Genomic DNA, 17,127 nt, shown 5'->3' with positions numbered 1-17,127 from the left:
ACTCTCTTGACTACACCATATGAAGCTAGCTAACCATTTAGCTTAGCTTAGCTTAGTTTAGCTTAAAGACTGGAAACAGAAAAAACAGCTAGTCTGACTCTGTCCAAAAGTAAAAAAAAACAAAACAAAACAAGAACCCACCAACCAGCATGTCTTAAGCTTAGTAATTAACACATTGTATCTTGTTTTGTTTAATTTGTTCATAAACCAAAGTGTACTAACAACAAATTTTACAAAGAGAAGCAAAGCCAGGCTAGCTGTTTCCCCCTGTGGTAAGATCAACTAATCCGCTGCTGGCTGTAGCTTTATATTTAAGGGCCAGATATGAGAGTGGCATCTTCTTCATCTAACTTTCAGCAAGGAAGCAAATAAGCGTTTTTCCTAAAAAGTTAAATTGCTTTTGTCTGAGTAGTAAATACTGACTGAAGCATATTCTGTGCAATATAAGCAACACATATTATAATACCCATGGAGTTTGTAGAGAGAAATTACAAGCAAATTATGTTCTAGAAATTAAAAGCACATTATGTTCCATTTATGTCCACTTGTGTGTGGAGAGGATGTCTGCTGTGACATCTCACACTAGCTGAACCTTGCATATCAACACACAGCTGAGACTCTATTAAGGTGGTAAATGAGCCTGATACAGATATTTGAAGTAGCTCAGAGTTTTAATTGAATGAAACAGAATGTCAGAGGAGTTGTGTTGACCCTCTCACACTCTCTTTCTCTCTCTCTCTCTCTCTCACACACACACACACACACACACATTCTTGGCTGCTCTTAATCACGTCTACTCTGTCTGGCGGTCTCCAGGTATATCTTGTCACCTTTTTTTGGGCGGCCATTCACATAAGAGTCAGTATTTGCATCTCAGTCCTAAATTGACCTGAGACATGTTTTTCTTCTTCTAATAACTTTCATAATTAATCTCTCTGCCTGTAAAAATCCAGTGCATTGCAGTCAATTAGACCTGGGAAAACAAAAAAGTCCATTATGACTGTTATTGTCATGTAGACATTAGACTAGCTCTCTATGTCTCCATTCCGCCTCCATTCGCCCACCTATCTGTTTTGGACACTTCAGAGTCAATTTTTCCAAAGCAAAAGCAAAATTGGAGTTCTTTTTTTTTTTTGTCCTGCTGAATACTCAAATTGGAGTTTCAAGTATTAGAAATAGAGAGTCCAATGATTGACAGGTTGGAGTATTGTTTTTCTGCTGTTTATCCTCTCCCCTATGTGCAGGAATCAAAATCCTGACAGCCCCTTTCTGATCCCTGGATGAGGACCAGCGAGCATATTGACAATTGAGCCTTGTGCAGCCGCAGCCATCTACTCCAGGCTGTTGTTTATATGCTAATGCCAGACTCTCGCTCTCGCACGACCGCCTCACTCTCTGTTGTGGTGTTGGCCGTGCACAGCAGGCTTTAGCTCCTCATATCAATCTTAACTTATTTAGTTGGACTAAAAGTGACACCTTTGTGCAGAATGTCTGTGAGATCCTGATATCTGTTAAATTTAGTTTACCAGGAAAGGTGCGCTGATTGCGAAATTTACTTCACTGTGGCTTCTGGGGAGTTGCAGACTGAAACAAAATTAGTTTCAGATTTGCAGTCCTCATTTACCCTGGAGTTATGGGGCTCTCTGCTGTAAAGATAAGTAATTTGTTTTCAATTGAGACTCAGCAGGGACGCCTCCTTATTTGTGCTACTATGTCTGTATGACTACAATGTCTGTGAAAATTTGCAGGTAGATTTTCTGTTACTCATACATGTATGTTTTACTCCATTAACTAAATTCCACAAGCATTTATGTTGATATAAAATGAGTTGAAATACTACTTTTCATATTAGAATTATTTTTGTGAGCTTTAACTGTTGATCTAATTATTATATAATGCTGCTGATCAATTAATTCATCAAAATGTCCTTGACGGCACAATGAAAGTAACTGATCTATTTTTAATTCGCCTTCTTGCCTGTTTTGTTGTTATGCTTTCCCCACAGCGTCCATTGCAAACACTATGATAATAATAGAGCTGAATGGAATCAGTGTGTATCTGTTGCTTGCATTATCTGACCACTTGTATGATTTGGCACTTGCTGTTGTGGGCAGCAGGTCCTGTGTTGCTACTCAGGTAATGACCAGTAATTGAGTGTCCTGTAAATTGGCAGTGATGGTTAGAGAGTGTCTCCCAGATGGGAGGCAAAGGCGTCTGTTTCTTGTGCGATTGTGCCAGACTCCTGTGGGGTGAAAGCCTCACTCTTTATCTCCTCCTGGGCACCACCTGTCTTCCATTACTGGACACAGGATCCCTTCACCCACACCCTAATGTTGAAAACTCCTCACTGTCTGTTTTTTCTAAGGCCAAAAGCCAAGTCTGACACCTCATAATAATCAACTCACACACAGAAAGCCTTTTCTAAGTCGCAGCCAGATGATCCTCGACACCAGGCCTACCTACGACCTTCCTCTCCATTTTCCGCTTTCTCTGGCATTAAGGAGCCATTAATGGACACATCTGCGGGGTCAGGCTGACAGCAGCTCTTGGCAAGCGTCGGACTAAAGGGAGGGATGTGAAAGCTTAGTGCTGAAACTCAGGTTAGAAAAGGCAAGGATCTGTTTCATCTCCACCTAAATTAAACAGGAAAACTCCTGTGTTGTAACAGCCAGCTCTAACGGTTTACCAGCAGCTTTGTACACGCTATATTTTGCCAAAATTAAGTTTTTTCCCCCTTTGACAAAGGATATGAAAGTTAAGGTGTACTCATTATATTGGCTTTGCAATCTGGAGAGCAAACTAATTGGTCACCAGCTGTTGAAATGTAGTTAATGAATGGAAAGGGAATGGAGAGCTGTTCTCTCTGCAACCAGTACAGCTCCTCCCTGCAGGATGGAGCAGCATATGTCTGTGGCTCTGGCTCAGGATCAAAGCGGGAGACAAGCCACCTCAGCTGGTGACAGCCCCTTTGCCTAAAACAGTCTGAACTCTCTCTGTGTGGGGCAGGAAGACGGTTAAATTAGCAGCAGCCAGTGTAGAATAAGTAAGAGTTTATCATTACATTTTGTTGAATGTGCCTTTTAAACTGAGGCAAAGAAAGGGGATGTACCACCAGAGCTTTTGGTAGATACTGCAGACTGTACTTCAAAGTCTGCTGCCGTCATGCTATGAATCACGATGTGAGAACAGCATCAGTACTGACGTGTTATTGCTATCTGATACAGTAGAGCACAGCTGGTAATCCGGTGGGTGAAAGAGGGAGTCCCTGTGCCGCTGTGACTCCTGAATCATTTCATAAATGATAGGTGTTGGTGAAATTACTGGACATAATTGTCACAGCTAATGATAAACAATCCTTTCTGGGCCAAAGGCTGCACTAGTTTTGATCTGAAGGATCACTGTATAGCTCGTAATTATCCATCTTAGTCTACCTTGACATTTCATAGGTCAGTGATTTTGCATCAGCAGGGACATTGGGATAACACTGGATCAGAACAAATAGGACAGCATGTAATATTTTGTGTTATAATCAGCTTATCTGGTTGGGGCCCAAGTGTGCAGACAAACAGGCAGCCTGGTTCGATGTGAATTAATTTGATCATGGCAGGTTTACGAGATTCTCTTTCTCTGTTGGCTTCTGACGGAGAGGGACGCAGATGTGAGAGCACAACTCCCCATAGAAGAGGAGTGAGTGATTCTGGCAAAGTCATGACAGCATGAAGGGAAAGATGGCTGCTCCTTTAACTCGTTTTTGCCGAGGCATTGCTGTTTTCAGATTTGTCTGATGGAGTTTGTCTGTCTGTGCCAAATAAGAAGATAAATGAAATGCTATGTATCTTTTATGGCTAAATATTATGTGATTTATATGGCATATATATTATTAAACAGGAAAAAAAAAGAGTTTAAATACCTGCAAGACTATGTTATAAAATCATTGCATTCCAGACACATGTGGCCAGATCAACTGCTATTTGGTCTAACCTAACTGCTTTATTTATATTTATTTTGTGCGACACTTGCCATTAACCTTCAGGTAATGATTGCTAAAAACATCTTGTAGAATAATGTACTGAAGCTTTCAAATGGTTTGAAATGATTTGTTGTGTAGAGTGTCTTTGAGTTGTTTTGATGCTCACAGATGAATCAGTAGATCCATATTCATAAAGAGAATATGAACCAAGATAAACTGATGCCCAACATCTAAAGTAATGATTTCATATGAGCAACCTAATTGCAGGCTGTTAATGCCAACTTGTTCTCTCTGTGAGTGTGTCCATGGCTGCTAAAATGAATAAACAGAGGCCTCTACTGCGGATAATGAGTTTGCTGCGGCTGTCAAGTACCTGGATTTCCTGTGTGTACAGTTTCATATTAGTGAGTCTTCATTTGTTCTCCTGTGTTTGCTCCCCTGCTCAGTTACCAGTGTTGACACTGCCTCCTGAGGGTTGAACACTCTGTCCTGACGGTTCAGAGAGCGGTCCATCATCTCAGCAGCTCGTCTACCTGCACGGCTACTGGCCACTCTAATGAGAATGAGCCGGCCATGAGGCGTGATACTACACATGTCTCTTGAATGGTTTGCAGCATTTATTCAAGCAATACTATAGCCTTTTTCCAATATAATATGTAAACATTTTTATCTTGAATTGAAGTTGATATGACTATGTCTATAATAAGTTTAACAGCACTTAAAATCTAATGTGAATGCAAGCTGATAGTCTAGCTCTGTAGCCTAGTAAACTATGACCTGGATATCACAACCTGCATTCATATTAAATGCTTGCTGGGATGTTTACTCTCTGAAATCTCAGTCCCAACAGGACACCTCATTGTGATTTCAGCCCCAAATGAAATTGGAATACAATTTGCAGATTTTTTTGTCAGAAAGATGAAATTGTGGAAATGTTCAGAAATTGCAAAGCTGTGGAGAAAAATGTGAAGTTTGGTGGAGAAAGTCCTACCTGTGAAAAAAGTCAGATGTAGAAAAGATTGTTTTGTAGAAAATGGCATTCAGTGGAAAAAGTTGTGGGAATTTGACATTTTTTTTGCAGAAATATTACAGTGAGTGGGAACATTTGCAATAATTCTTTCAATGATCAAATATTCCTTGAGAGACTTAAATGTAGGGCCTCATATACACCTGGTATGGACATGTAATCTGTATCTAGATAAATTCTGGATAATGACATCTGATCCATAGGTCTTTTCATTTACAGCTGGTATTAAAATGTCCTCATGTCCTCTCAATTGTACCCCCATTATGCTTGGATCACAACATGTAAATTAGTTACAGGCGGACCTGGCGGATGATTGTAGCTATTGTGGGGCTTCCTTTAGCTGGCAGGAAGAGGAGGAACTAGGTACTATTCAACTTACTTTATTTCTTATGAATGTGTGCTGTGCAGACTGCATTTACACCTGGCTGAGATCCGATCACAATGCGAGTCTGACCACCTCCAAATCCGATCGCATCCCGATCACAATGCGTTCTTAGTGCATTTACACCTTCACTGTTTTTCCTTACCCAAATACTGATGGCATTTTATAGCCAACTGTAAATGGGGTATAGATGTTTGGAAGGAGAGTCAAATTGGATAAGTGCATATTCACCTGTTATGTTTCTTGTTTAAGAGAATTAAGCTTTTGTGTGTATCTATGTGACTAAGTCATCCTCTGCACTTCTGTGGATCTCTTGCAGCACTATTGTTCTGCAATCTCTGATAAAATGGAAAAACAACATCACTTCGTCTTGGTGCAGGGAGTCAATCCCCAAATTTACAGTCTATATAAAGAACATATTTTCCCGCCCAAACACTTGTACTTTGTTCATGTTTTGGTCATACAGGTTTTTACGGGAACTGTCTTTTGTTGAGAGGCGTTTACTGCTCTGCTATGAGAGATGAAGGTTACCATGTGAACTGAATGACAGTCTGCAGAATCCTGGCCAGAAATTCCAGCTGGGGATGAGTAAGCCTCTGTGTCTGAGTGGGCAACAGCAGTGGGCTTCCAGCATTTGCTTGGTTGCAGCAGTAATCATCAGATGTTCTCTGTGGACTTTTAGTCAGCGAAATGGTTTCAGCTGCCAAAACACAAAAATAAAACCTGTTTATTCTCCGATCATACTGTAGTTTCTCTCTATATCACGCTGCATTATTGAATCCAGCATTGTCATGTGTCACACAGGCAGATGAATAGATATCACAGCAATGCATAACACCTTCCTTCATCCCTGTAGGAGACTCTTGTGGCTGCACGAGTCATTGTTTAGTTTCTATTATCAAGGTAAAAGTCTCATCTGACATCTTGGTATTCATGCAGTGGGATTATCAGATTTACCATCCTCTCCCCAGAGACTCTCATACACATTGAGCCTGCTCTTTTAAAATTAGCCCCTTATTCCTACAGCCCTACATTTTATTATAGTTCATCCTTTTCGTTCTGCTTCCTGTCACTCCCCTTTCATCACTCTTTATTGTACAGGCCTTTGATAGTAGCAGGATAGTTCCCCTTCCTGTTCTTTTATTTGTTTTTCTTCTTGATCTTTCATTCATGATCAGCTCCCTCCCTCACCTCCCCTGCTGTCTCTACAGTATTTCCCCTTCTTCTCTTCTTCTTCTCCTCCGCCCTATGTGCTCTTCAGTAGTGTGTTAGACTCATAAGACATCAGCATGCAGGTAGCGTAGCGTTCGGTGGCTCAGAGAGGTCAGACCCCGGCGATAGTGGCAGTTTCATTTTTGATTCTGCAGCGTGCTGAGACTTGAGGTTCGTGGTGGGGAGATAGAGAGAGTGTGAAAGAAAAAAAAAGAGAGAGAGAGAAAGGAGGAGAGGAAGTGGAATCTAGACTAGGCTACTCCTTTTGCCACTGCTGCATGATGTTTAATATGCCTGATAGAGGATGCCTCGCTGAGGTCTTATACCCGGGACAAAATGCTGCAGAGCTGAGGAGCTTAGACGGTAAATCCTGCCTCCATCCAATTTTTCATTTTGCCCATTCTCCCTTCCTTTTCATTTGCATTCCTATCAAGGGCCTCGCTGCCTTCACGTATCTCTCTCATGATCATACATCCATTCACCATCAGTCTTTCTTTTCCTCTCACCTCACTCATTACCCTTCTCCTCTTTGATCTGTGTGTCATTTCTTTTGTCCTTTATGTGTGTGTGTGTGCGTGTGTGTGTGTGTGTGTGTGTGTATGTGTGTGTGTGTGTGTGTGTGTGTGTGTGTGGATGGATGTACTTGTTGACCTCTGGGAGTTACACTTGTTTTTCCTGTAAATCTGTGATTCAGCAGTCAGTCTGCATGTTGCTGAGCATACACACACACACACACACACACACACGCACACACACACAGATACACACTTGCAGGCGGCAGACGAGTACAGTATTAGTGGAGTGCAAGCATCTGTGCCTGCGCACACAGACTTAAGCTGTAGGGGTTATGTAACTTACTCTGCCATTTCCAATGATTTGAAATCACAGGGGTTTGCTATGCTGGACTAGATTACTGCGTGTCTGGGCCAGCAGTATGTGCAGTATAGTCAGCAACTACAAACAGTACTGCTGGGAAGCTGGTGGTCTCATGATAGTAACTAAGGGGAATCCTCTCTTAAAGACCTCGACAAGACAATGGTTTGCTAACACTCAACATTGTTAGCCTTTCTGTCAGCCTAAAGGCCTTTCCAGTAGCTGCAGCTCGGCTGGAGAAAAGAAACAAACACACATTATAACGAGAAAAAAGTGTCTCAGGACAATATATATATATATATATATATATATATATATATATATATATATATATATACACAGTATCTTAGACAGCACCACTGACATTTTGAGAGGCAACAAATTAGCTGTAAAGCTACAGTTTGTGCCACAGCCTGAGCTTACGTACAGTTTGTTTTTGAGCGTAACTACTCTCGGTAAAAAGTGAAGTGCTTTTTCTTTTGGGTGGCAGTTTTCACATCAGTTTTATTATAGCTCAGCTGAGTTGTAGCATGCTGTGTGACTGCATATATTTTTTAGAGGATAAGCATTCATAGTCATAATTAGATGTGAAGTTAACCTAAAAGATTTAGCAAGAAGAACATAGGCTGCTTTAAAACACATCCTGGAGCAAGTCTTACGCCTGTGAATGTCTGTCTATATTTGATATCTCCATCAGATATCTGCTGTTTGCATAGAATTGGCCTCTGGTAGAAAACGTTGGCAGTTTTTTTTTTTTTGCTCAGCCATAGGCAGGATTATTAGCCATCATTACGCACCATGCATATTCAACACAACAAGGGATGAAAGACAGAGAGAGAGAGAGTAATGAGGTTACCCCTGCTCGCCAGAGATTATGCACAGAGCTTTCCCAACTACAAAAGATCAGAAGACCGAACGCTGAGAATAGGATGGGGAAAGCCTCCTGTGTTAATTAGTTAGCGCTGAAATAATAGTATCTGAACCTCATTTCATCAAGATGTTGCTGTGCATTGAAGTCACATCAGAGAGTCAGCAACAACAAAAATAGTGGAAGTTGTATGTATATATATATACCACATACTACTTTTGTTGTCCCAGGAGAACTGTCCATGGTGCTGAACACCAAGACCAGTGTGTTCAGAGCTCACAGCTGAGGCTTTGTAGTTTGAATCAGTGCTAGTACAGTAAATAGTAATAAGTTGTCAAGACTGGATTTTATTCAATATTAGTATTGATTTAGAGATTGTGTTTAATTGAAAGAAAAAGGAAAACTGGGGAAGTCGCTTTCAGCAAAAGAGCTACTGGAAGAAGTATACATAGATAGAAATATAGATAGAAATTTTATTGACTTTATTGGTACCGAGGGAAATTTAGGATGTACATTATGTATTGGCATCATCATTCTGTTATTAAGCTACGCTAGCGGCATCGCTCTAGGTATGTCTGTCCACATTGGTCCAGACTAAAATATCTCAACAACTATATGATGGATTGCCATGAAATTTTGTACAGAAATTCATGATCCCCAGAGAATTAATCTTACTGACTTTGGTGATCCCCTGACTTTTCCTGAAGCGTCACTGTGATATTTTGGCGTGTTCATCTCAGGATAAATTGTAATAACTCTGATGACTTTTAATCTAGGAAGAGTGAAATGTTGAAAGTTGGACAAGTGAGATATGTAAAGCTACAAACAATGATTATTTTATTATTTATTAATTTGTCAATGATTTAGTTCTCAAGTTCCCAGACAGCAATCACAAGTTCTAATAGATAAGTTTTACATTTTACATTTGTGAATCTTGCCACAGCCTAAAGTTAAACCATAACTGTTTTTGGAGAGCTTGTACCACTCACTAACATGGAAAAAAAGTTGTCAAGTCATTGATTTTTAAAGATGTTCTGCTATTAAACAGAATGTGAAACTCCTGCTGCATACACTGCATAAGAGACATGGAGGCAGTATAGATCGCTGTGGATGCACCTTCGTCGTGCATGCATTTGCATTAGTGTCACTGAGGCACGAGTGCTAGATCCAGCCTAAGGGGATGGTCTTTCTCATCTGTCTTCATGTGCTGTGCAGTAAACGCCTCTTCACTTATACAGGAGCTCATTACTCACAATGGCAGCCATTTGAATCTTTTATCAGAGGGATTTTTAATTGAACATTGGCAAATGTGTTCCAAACAAATGGGCCTCAGCAAGCCTGAGAGCTGTGTGTGTGTGTGTGTGTGTGTGTGTGTGTGTGTGTGTTTCCGTGCACAAGTGAAATATTCATCGTGCATGTTAGTGCGACGTCGTAGCCGTCTGCTTCTGAAAACTGTACACATTAGATACCAGCCCACATGGGAGCTGGCAAGCTGTCTGCGGAGGCTTTGTGTGATTCACTGAAAGGAAATCATGGTAGTGTGCTTTATATTTTTTATATGTTTTTTTTTTTTTTAACATTTCCAATTTTTTTCAATCATTTTCTATTTTTTCACATTTTACTCTTCTTTGACTGTATAACAAGGAACCAGACTGACTGAACTGTGTCTTTGTTTTGTTTTTCAGCAGTGTCTTCTGTTTTTCAGTAGCGATACTAAGCTCAAATTCTCTCTTTTGCAACTTTTGGTTAAATTTAATTTAACTCAACTAAGAATTTTACTCGATTACATTGTTGAAAAGCCTTACCTTAAAGGGGACATATTGTGTATTTTGTGATTTTCTATCATTTATATAGTGTTATGATGTTGGATATCTATGCTAAACATGGTCAAAGTTCCAAAACTCAAGGTTAATGTATGAAGAACTACTCCCTGCAAGTCCAAATCCAGGGCTTTAACCTGCTCTGAACGCTACATTTGCAGCATTTTTTTCTACCTTGCTGATGAGCTGATAAATGGCTGTATTTTCCGTAGCCTTTGTTGCTATGGGTGTTGCCAAGGTTTTTCTATGCGTTGTTTGCTTTGTCCACTCACATATTTTTCAATTTGAATATATACGGATGGATTTGAGAAGCTAGGTCTTCGAGTAAAGACCGAGAAAAAGTAATGAAATCCTACCACTATAGTTTGTTTCATGGTTTGTTGACATAGCCTCCACAGCTAGCAGATATCTGCAGAGGGGCAGCTTCCAAAAACTGACCAGTCAGAACAGAATGGGCTACTCAGGAGGGGGGCCTTAAAGAGACAGGAGCTTAAACGGCCTGTTTCAGACAGAGGCTGAACTGAGGGACTGCATAAAGGGTCAGCATGAGTTAAATAAGGAGTTTTTTTTAACTGTAAATCATAGAAAAGATATTCCAGCAGAGCCCCAGATTAAAAATAAAGACCCGGAAATATGCACAATATGTACCCTTTAATGTTATTAATTTCATGCTCTACCCTTACTCTTACCTTTACTTTAAACAAACCCCACCATTTTAAAACAATATTTTAAGATCCTTAAGCATAAATTAAATTCTAAATCATAACATTAACCATACCTTTATCTTTACTCTCCATCCTAAATTTAATTACTGTACTTACCAGGAGATTTATTTTCCACCCTTTTCTGTCCTTGTGAGTGCTTTGGCTCTCAAAATGATAAAAGCATGTGTAAAGCAAATGTACACATACATACGACTGAGCAGGATCACTGTTGGACAAGCTACGACAGATAAGGGGTCAAAGATTTAATCATGACAACTGTCACTTGCTTGGGGTGAAACGCCACAAGGTTACAGATCAGGAAAGGGTCAAAGCTTGTTCTTCCTCCTTCTGCTTGTTCAGTTCTCTGACCTTATTGCTCACTGTCTTATTAATTATTGTCACCACTTAGAGGTCAAGAGGGGAACCAGCAGATGTAGCAAAGTAAAACTGTCTTCCATTTGAATGGATTCCAATATATATTCAAAGTCCAACCAAGCTGTGAGCATTGGTACGATGAAATGCACATTCACGCATTTTTCACACACAGTATGTATTATGTGCTGTGGGCTCTCCGATGGTGCTTATTTTAGTCTTGCTCAGGGACACGTGGTGCCATGCTACAGTGCCAGAGTGCGTGTGTGCACGCTGGTAGACACACATAAAATTCTGTTTAATTCTATATGCTAATCTTGGAACATCCAGCTGCACTTTCACTCCCATCCATAGCAACAATGTTCCTTGTATATTCATGTGCAGAGGATCTGGTTGGTGATGTACTTTCATGTATTTTGTACTGTAAAAGCAGTACAGTGGTGGTTTATCCTTGAAATTGATGCCCATAAAGAAGGTGTGTATTTCTGTATAAGTTGGATTAACCTACACTAGTGAATGCATCCAAACTTGCCAAAAAAGTGTTAACTTTTGTTAACAATCACAATGTGATAAGGCATCTCCAGAGCACGATTGAACACCCAGGCAGCTTAGATGGGGATATCCCATATCTAGCTCTCTGCTCCTAGTGAGAAGCCAATGATGATAATTTCTCTGAACAACACTGATAGACTAAACAAGTCAGATTTGAGTCATGTTGTGGCTCTAATCGCACACTGTGAAAAGAGGTGAACTTCTTTTCATTGTATTTCCAGCTAACGCAGCATTCAGCTGTCAGCTCAGTTAAATGGCAGCTTGATGGAAACATAACAGGCATTCAAAAATGTCAGAAGAGAATATTAGGTGTCAGCTAGATACTGACTATGACTGATGATAGAGAATGCAATATACAGTTTATATGGTGTATTGTACATGAGGATACATTATTAAAGAATTAAAGTTTGGTCTGTTGAGATTATATTTCATTTAAATGGGAGAGAGTGAATAAACCTTTCAAACAGTAAACTTTTTGACATGTTACAGCAGAGAAAGCACACATGTAACTAACATGAAGGTTGCATTTCATTTACTTTGTTTGTATTTTTACTTTATCAATGACAGGGTGCTGATAATGTGCATGCTAGTCGTTTCAGTGGTATGGCTTATTGTTATTAGTAGCACCTGAGATTTTCCTGCTATGATGAGTAGAAACTTCTGCTGTGAAAATGGACAAATGACAATAAAAATATGTGAAAAATGGGGAAACAAGAGACATCCAAGGCAAGGCTTTTAGTTGTTAGTTGATGTTTTTTGCCATGCTAGCAGTGTTGTCAAGGGATCCATTCAATGATTGGGCACTTTGGTCACTTTTGGATGGATTGCTATCAAATTCGGTACAGATATTCATGTGTTGTGCTGTGTGTAGTGCTAATTATCAAATTTCCAACCTCCAACTTGCATGGAATGCAGCATTATTACAGCCTTATGGAGCCGCTAGCACAGAGCTGCTAGTAAGCCCTTGCCTTGTTAATTCAAGAGTGACCAGACTGATTAAAGGCAGACTTTGTTTGATCTCTTTCATCAAATTATTCCTAGAAGACCACACCCTACATCCTCCCAACATTTGAACTTTAGAATCCCAGCCTCCTATCTGTTTTCTGACAACAAAAACGTTTTGTAATATCTGATAGATAATCTCTGAAAATCTCTCTCTGTCTGCGCACACACATACATATACACATGAACGCACACATGTTCACACACATACGCCCACACGCCTAAATACTGCTGAATAATGAAATGCTCCAGCTCTCTCTCTCTCCCTGCCTAGTTTCACTGAGTTCTCTCAGGAAGCTTCTGTTCCTGACAAACCATAGCAGCCGCCCTCTGCTTTCTTCTCTCCCCAGGAGACTGAGATCAGCACCAGAAGGAAGGAGTGTGAAGCACTTGAGGCAGAGGTGAAGAAAAAGAATCAAACATGTCAGACTTTGGTAAGTGCTCCAAAAATATACCTTGGCCTCTGAGTGAAAGGACTGAGGCTACAATTGATTTGTACCTGAGAGCCTTGCTCACTATCATCATGCACAAATGTCCCCTGAGAAAATGAGTGGCGGTCTACTGTAATGATAGCTTGGTTCACAGGTGGTGATGACTGAAATTGAAAAATGGGAGCAGTTAACTGTAATATACAGTGTCTCTGTGTAGATTTTTTTGTTAGCATGAATGCATTTGAGAATGAGAGCTACACTTTGTAGCATTATTTTCTCTTTTTGTTGTGAAGAAATAAAGTAGTGCCGCTATGTACAGTATACAAACAATGTGCACATTGAAAGTGCTGCCCTCAGGCTGTGGCTATATTGGTTTCTTTGGTGTGCAGTTCATGGAGCTCTGTGCAACACTGTTCTCTAAGTATACAGCACACTATGTGTGTTCTACATGTAAAAAGAGGATCAGAGATGTGTTAGACAAGTGTTATATTTTCAGATGGTGTTTAGTGCCTCTTCAAGGACTTTTTCCTCCAATGGTCCAGAAATGTCATTCTGCCTGCTGGAGTGGCCTTGATTCAGGACAAAAGGCAAAGAAAAGGGAAAAAAAGATGAAGTGGAAAAGCAAAAAAAAAGTTCTTGATTACATGTCTAATCTTGACTTTTTAGCATTTGGGTCCTCAGTGTCCTGGGTTTGAATCATAGAAATATTTTCTCTGTATGTTTGCACTGTTTGCACAGGTTTGCTTCACTTTCAGATGTCCCTTTGAGTGATGTTGCTGATTATCAGAACTGTAGACTAATCAACCAGTATGCCTCTAGTTAGATGTTTCCTGTGGAGCTTTTGGCCACTAGTAGTGCAGCAGAACAATGTTTTGACAAGCGGGTCTCTTGTAAACAATACAAGTTTCACACAAAAAAACAACAAAAAAACAAATAATTGAAAATATTTTATGTGGCAGGAAATGTATGTAACATGTTTATAAGGCTTTAATGATACTGAATATAGACAAAATTGTGTTTATTTACAGTAGAAACTCCACAGGATACAGATACAGTATACCCATATTTACTGTAGCTGTTGTGAAATATCTGACTTCACATTTGTATAGTTTTGGGTTAAAATAAACTAAAGTTAAGTGCTGATCAGTGACAGCGTATTCTGTCATTCTGTAAAGAAAAGAGGATAATTTGCTTGAAATTATGAAATATACATGTATGTGCAGTGTATGCAATGTAATGCTGTAAGTCAAACTCATTTCTACCCCAAAATGGGGAAATAGCCCTATGTTGACATTTCAATTGGATCCCCTCTGAGTAGCAGATCATGAAAGACTGTCAACTTTGGTGCTGCTGAGTGGAGGGTTTGTTGTCAGAATCAGGCTTGTAAGCTCAGGTAACAGCAGCAATTATTGCCCTGTGTTGTTGTATTACTTTAGTCAGAGACAAGAGTCATCAGGCTCTATCAGTCTCTCACAGCAGGAGCACATCAGAGAAGTAAATCACAGCATAAATAAAGTGAATGGTTCTGATCTTAGGGGTTTTACTATTACAGTTATGGGAGTCCCACTGAGCAGAATGACAAATCAATTTTTTATATTATTATTATATTACACTGAGATGGAGAGGTCTGCTCAGCACACAGCTTCTGTTATAGTTTATTCTAAGAGAGAATGACATATTGCTGCTATGATGTTCCAGTAGTGGTTCTCAAAGTGGGGTCCCCAAGGGGCTCGGCAGCAAGATGTTGAGTTTAATTTTAGTTGAATTGACTAGAATTTTAGAGAATATGTAAGTGTAGAGATTTATACAGAGCCTACGGTCTGTGGTTTGGGAGTCAGGAAGAACAACACAGGGTGCTGTATGATTGTGAAAGTTGGAAGTTTAGCTTTGTGTAAAAATGATACATGTTTGTAACCTGTAGGAGCAGAAGTCAGCACCGAGTAGCGCAGGTGTCCTGGACTGAGATTTTTCCTATGAAAGGCAGGAGCTGGAGGGATTTAGCAGTAATTCAAATGGCACTGTTTGGTCCTAGACCATTTGAATTCATTCCCTCATGCCCCCAAGCCCACTTCTTTAGATGAGCTGTCTTTGTGTGTGGCTCTCTGCCCCAAATAAACACTCCATTAGGACTGTTTTCTTTGCTGCCCTTCTCTCACATTCCCTGCCCACAGCAGCACTTCCCTCCTCGCCCATTGTCAGCCTGCTGAGTCCGGGGGGAAGCTACCCAAAGGACAAACTGTCCCCAAATGGCGTGCTGAAACGGCGGGCTGGTCTCCACAGACTGCAGCACAGCTCTTATCTCCTCCCGCACTGAGCCCTGAGAACAGAGGCAAACACAGACAAGACCAATGAGCACTATTGTGAGGGGATGGTGAGTTGACAGTAATGTCACTCCCTGTTTGGTCTAAACTGGCTTACCTCTCTCTCTCTCTCTCCTCTGTTTTTCTCCTTCTTAATCCTCTCCGTCTCAGGTTAAAGTAAAGAGTGCACATACAGAATAGGCTGCTCAGTGCAACTGCTCTGCCGGTGGATTTTTAACAATCTATTCACCAAACACTGACAGCATATACAGGAATATACATAGATTTTTCTTACCAAGTGTTGAAATTCCAGCTGGTGTTAATTCCTTGTCTCCTCAGAGTGACTTCAGCTGTCATGTATATAAACACATAGTCTGAGTGAGTGTGTGAATGACAGTAAACACAGGCATAGCCATCTGGCACCTCCACCTTCCTGGGTATCGAGTGTATAACTACAGACCATCAGCTGAGTATGACTGTGCTACCCTGTTACCATGGCGACAAGCATCAGCTTTGCCAGTGTCTCTCGAATAAGTATCACAAGACACCATGTAACACAATTTTTGTTCCTGGGTAGAAAGTGTTATTTCCTAATTGCTTGTGCTTAAAAAGTATAGAAAATGGCTGTTATTCCCTTCAGACTTTGCTTTTGTGACCTTTTGAAATTAATCTATTTCCAGTGAGAAAATGGGCAAATTTGCACATTTTCATTCACATAAAGTCAGAAAAACAACATGAATCAAAATAGTACATGTATTTATACTAAAATTATACAAAAGTGACCACAAAGAATGACGTGTTTTTCAAGGTTTACAATTACACTGTAAATGACTTTCATGAATCAGCCCCCAAATATAGTCTCCCATCATCAAATCTGCTGATTCATATGTTGTTTTTTCTGACTTTATGTGAATGAAAATCTGCAAATTCGACCGTTTTCCCAACGGAAATAGGTACATTTCAAAATATCACTGTCCTGGTCACAAAAGCAAAGTTTGAAGGGAATAATAGCCATTTTCTATCATTTTTAGGCATAAGCAATTAGGAAATAACACTTACTACCCAGGAACAAAAAAACAAGTAAAAATTTGTTACACAGTGAGATCAATGCTGAGGCAGACAACAGACAAACTCAACAAGTCCAGGAACCGGACTGTGTCGCTTAGCTCTCAAATTGAGCTCAATAGCTGGTGTGAAGTGCCTCTGTGGTCAGCTTGGCTTTCATTATGAGCTGTTTGTAAACACAAACACCTTCTGTCAAAAGCGTGATTGGCAGCTCTTGTTACTCGGGCACATGGCATGCATTGTATGAGCCAATGTCAGAATTCAATTTCAAGATTGCCTCTTTTCTCTTAATGTTGTTAATTCCAACATGTATTGTATTTGAAATGTTTTTCAGCCCTTTGAGATGGTTTTGTATTGTATGCTTGTTCATTCATGTACACCGCATTTTGTAGTGCTGGAGGGAAACACCGGTGTGTACTGTTTAAGGTGATGCAAAGGACAAGTCATGTGTAAGAGAAATACACCATGTACTCATACTCTATAGTGCACTGTGCATCTGATGTGAGTACAATTCACTGCACAATTAAAAACAGTTGAATTACATTTTAG

General features: G+C 40.1%; 1 protein-coding gene across 9 annotated transcripts in view; it reads left to right on the top strand.

The window, feature by feature from the left end:
* rimbp2b (RIMS binding protein 2b) overlaps nucleotides 1-17,127 on the top strand; it is a 79,961-nt gene that overhangs the window by 28,797 nt on the left and 34,037 nt on the right. For all 9 annotated transcript variants that reach the window (XM_042422394.1, XM_042422390.1, XM_042422393.1 and 6 more), the window contains exon 5: nucleotides 13,133-13,216. In XM_042422394.1, coding sequence (XP_042278328.1) covers nucleotides 13,133-13,216 — 84 coding nt within the window. The remainder of the gene's footprint in view (nucleotides 1-13,132; nucleotides 13,217-17,127) is intronic.

The sequence above is a fragment of the Thunnus maccoyii genome, chromosome 9, assembly GCF_910596095.1.
Source record: "Thunnus maccoyii chromosome 9, fThuMac1.1, whole genome shotgun sequence".
Classification (NCBI taxonomy): domain Eukaryota; kingdom Metazoa; phylum Chordata; class Actinopteri; order Scombriformes; family Scombridae; genus Thunnus; species Thunnus maccoyii.
This window is presented reverse-complemented; position numbering and strand designations above follow the sequence as displayed.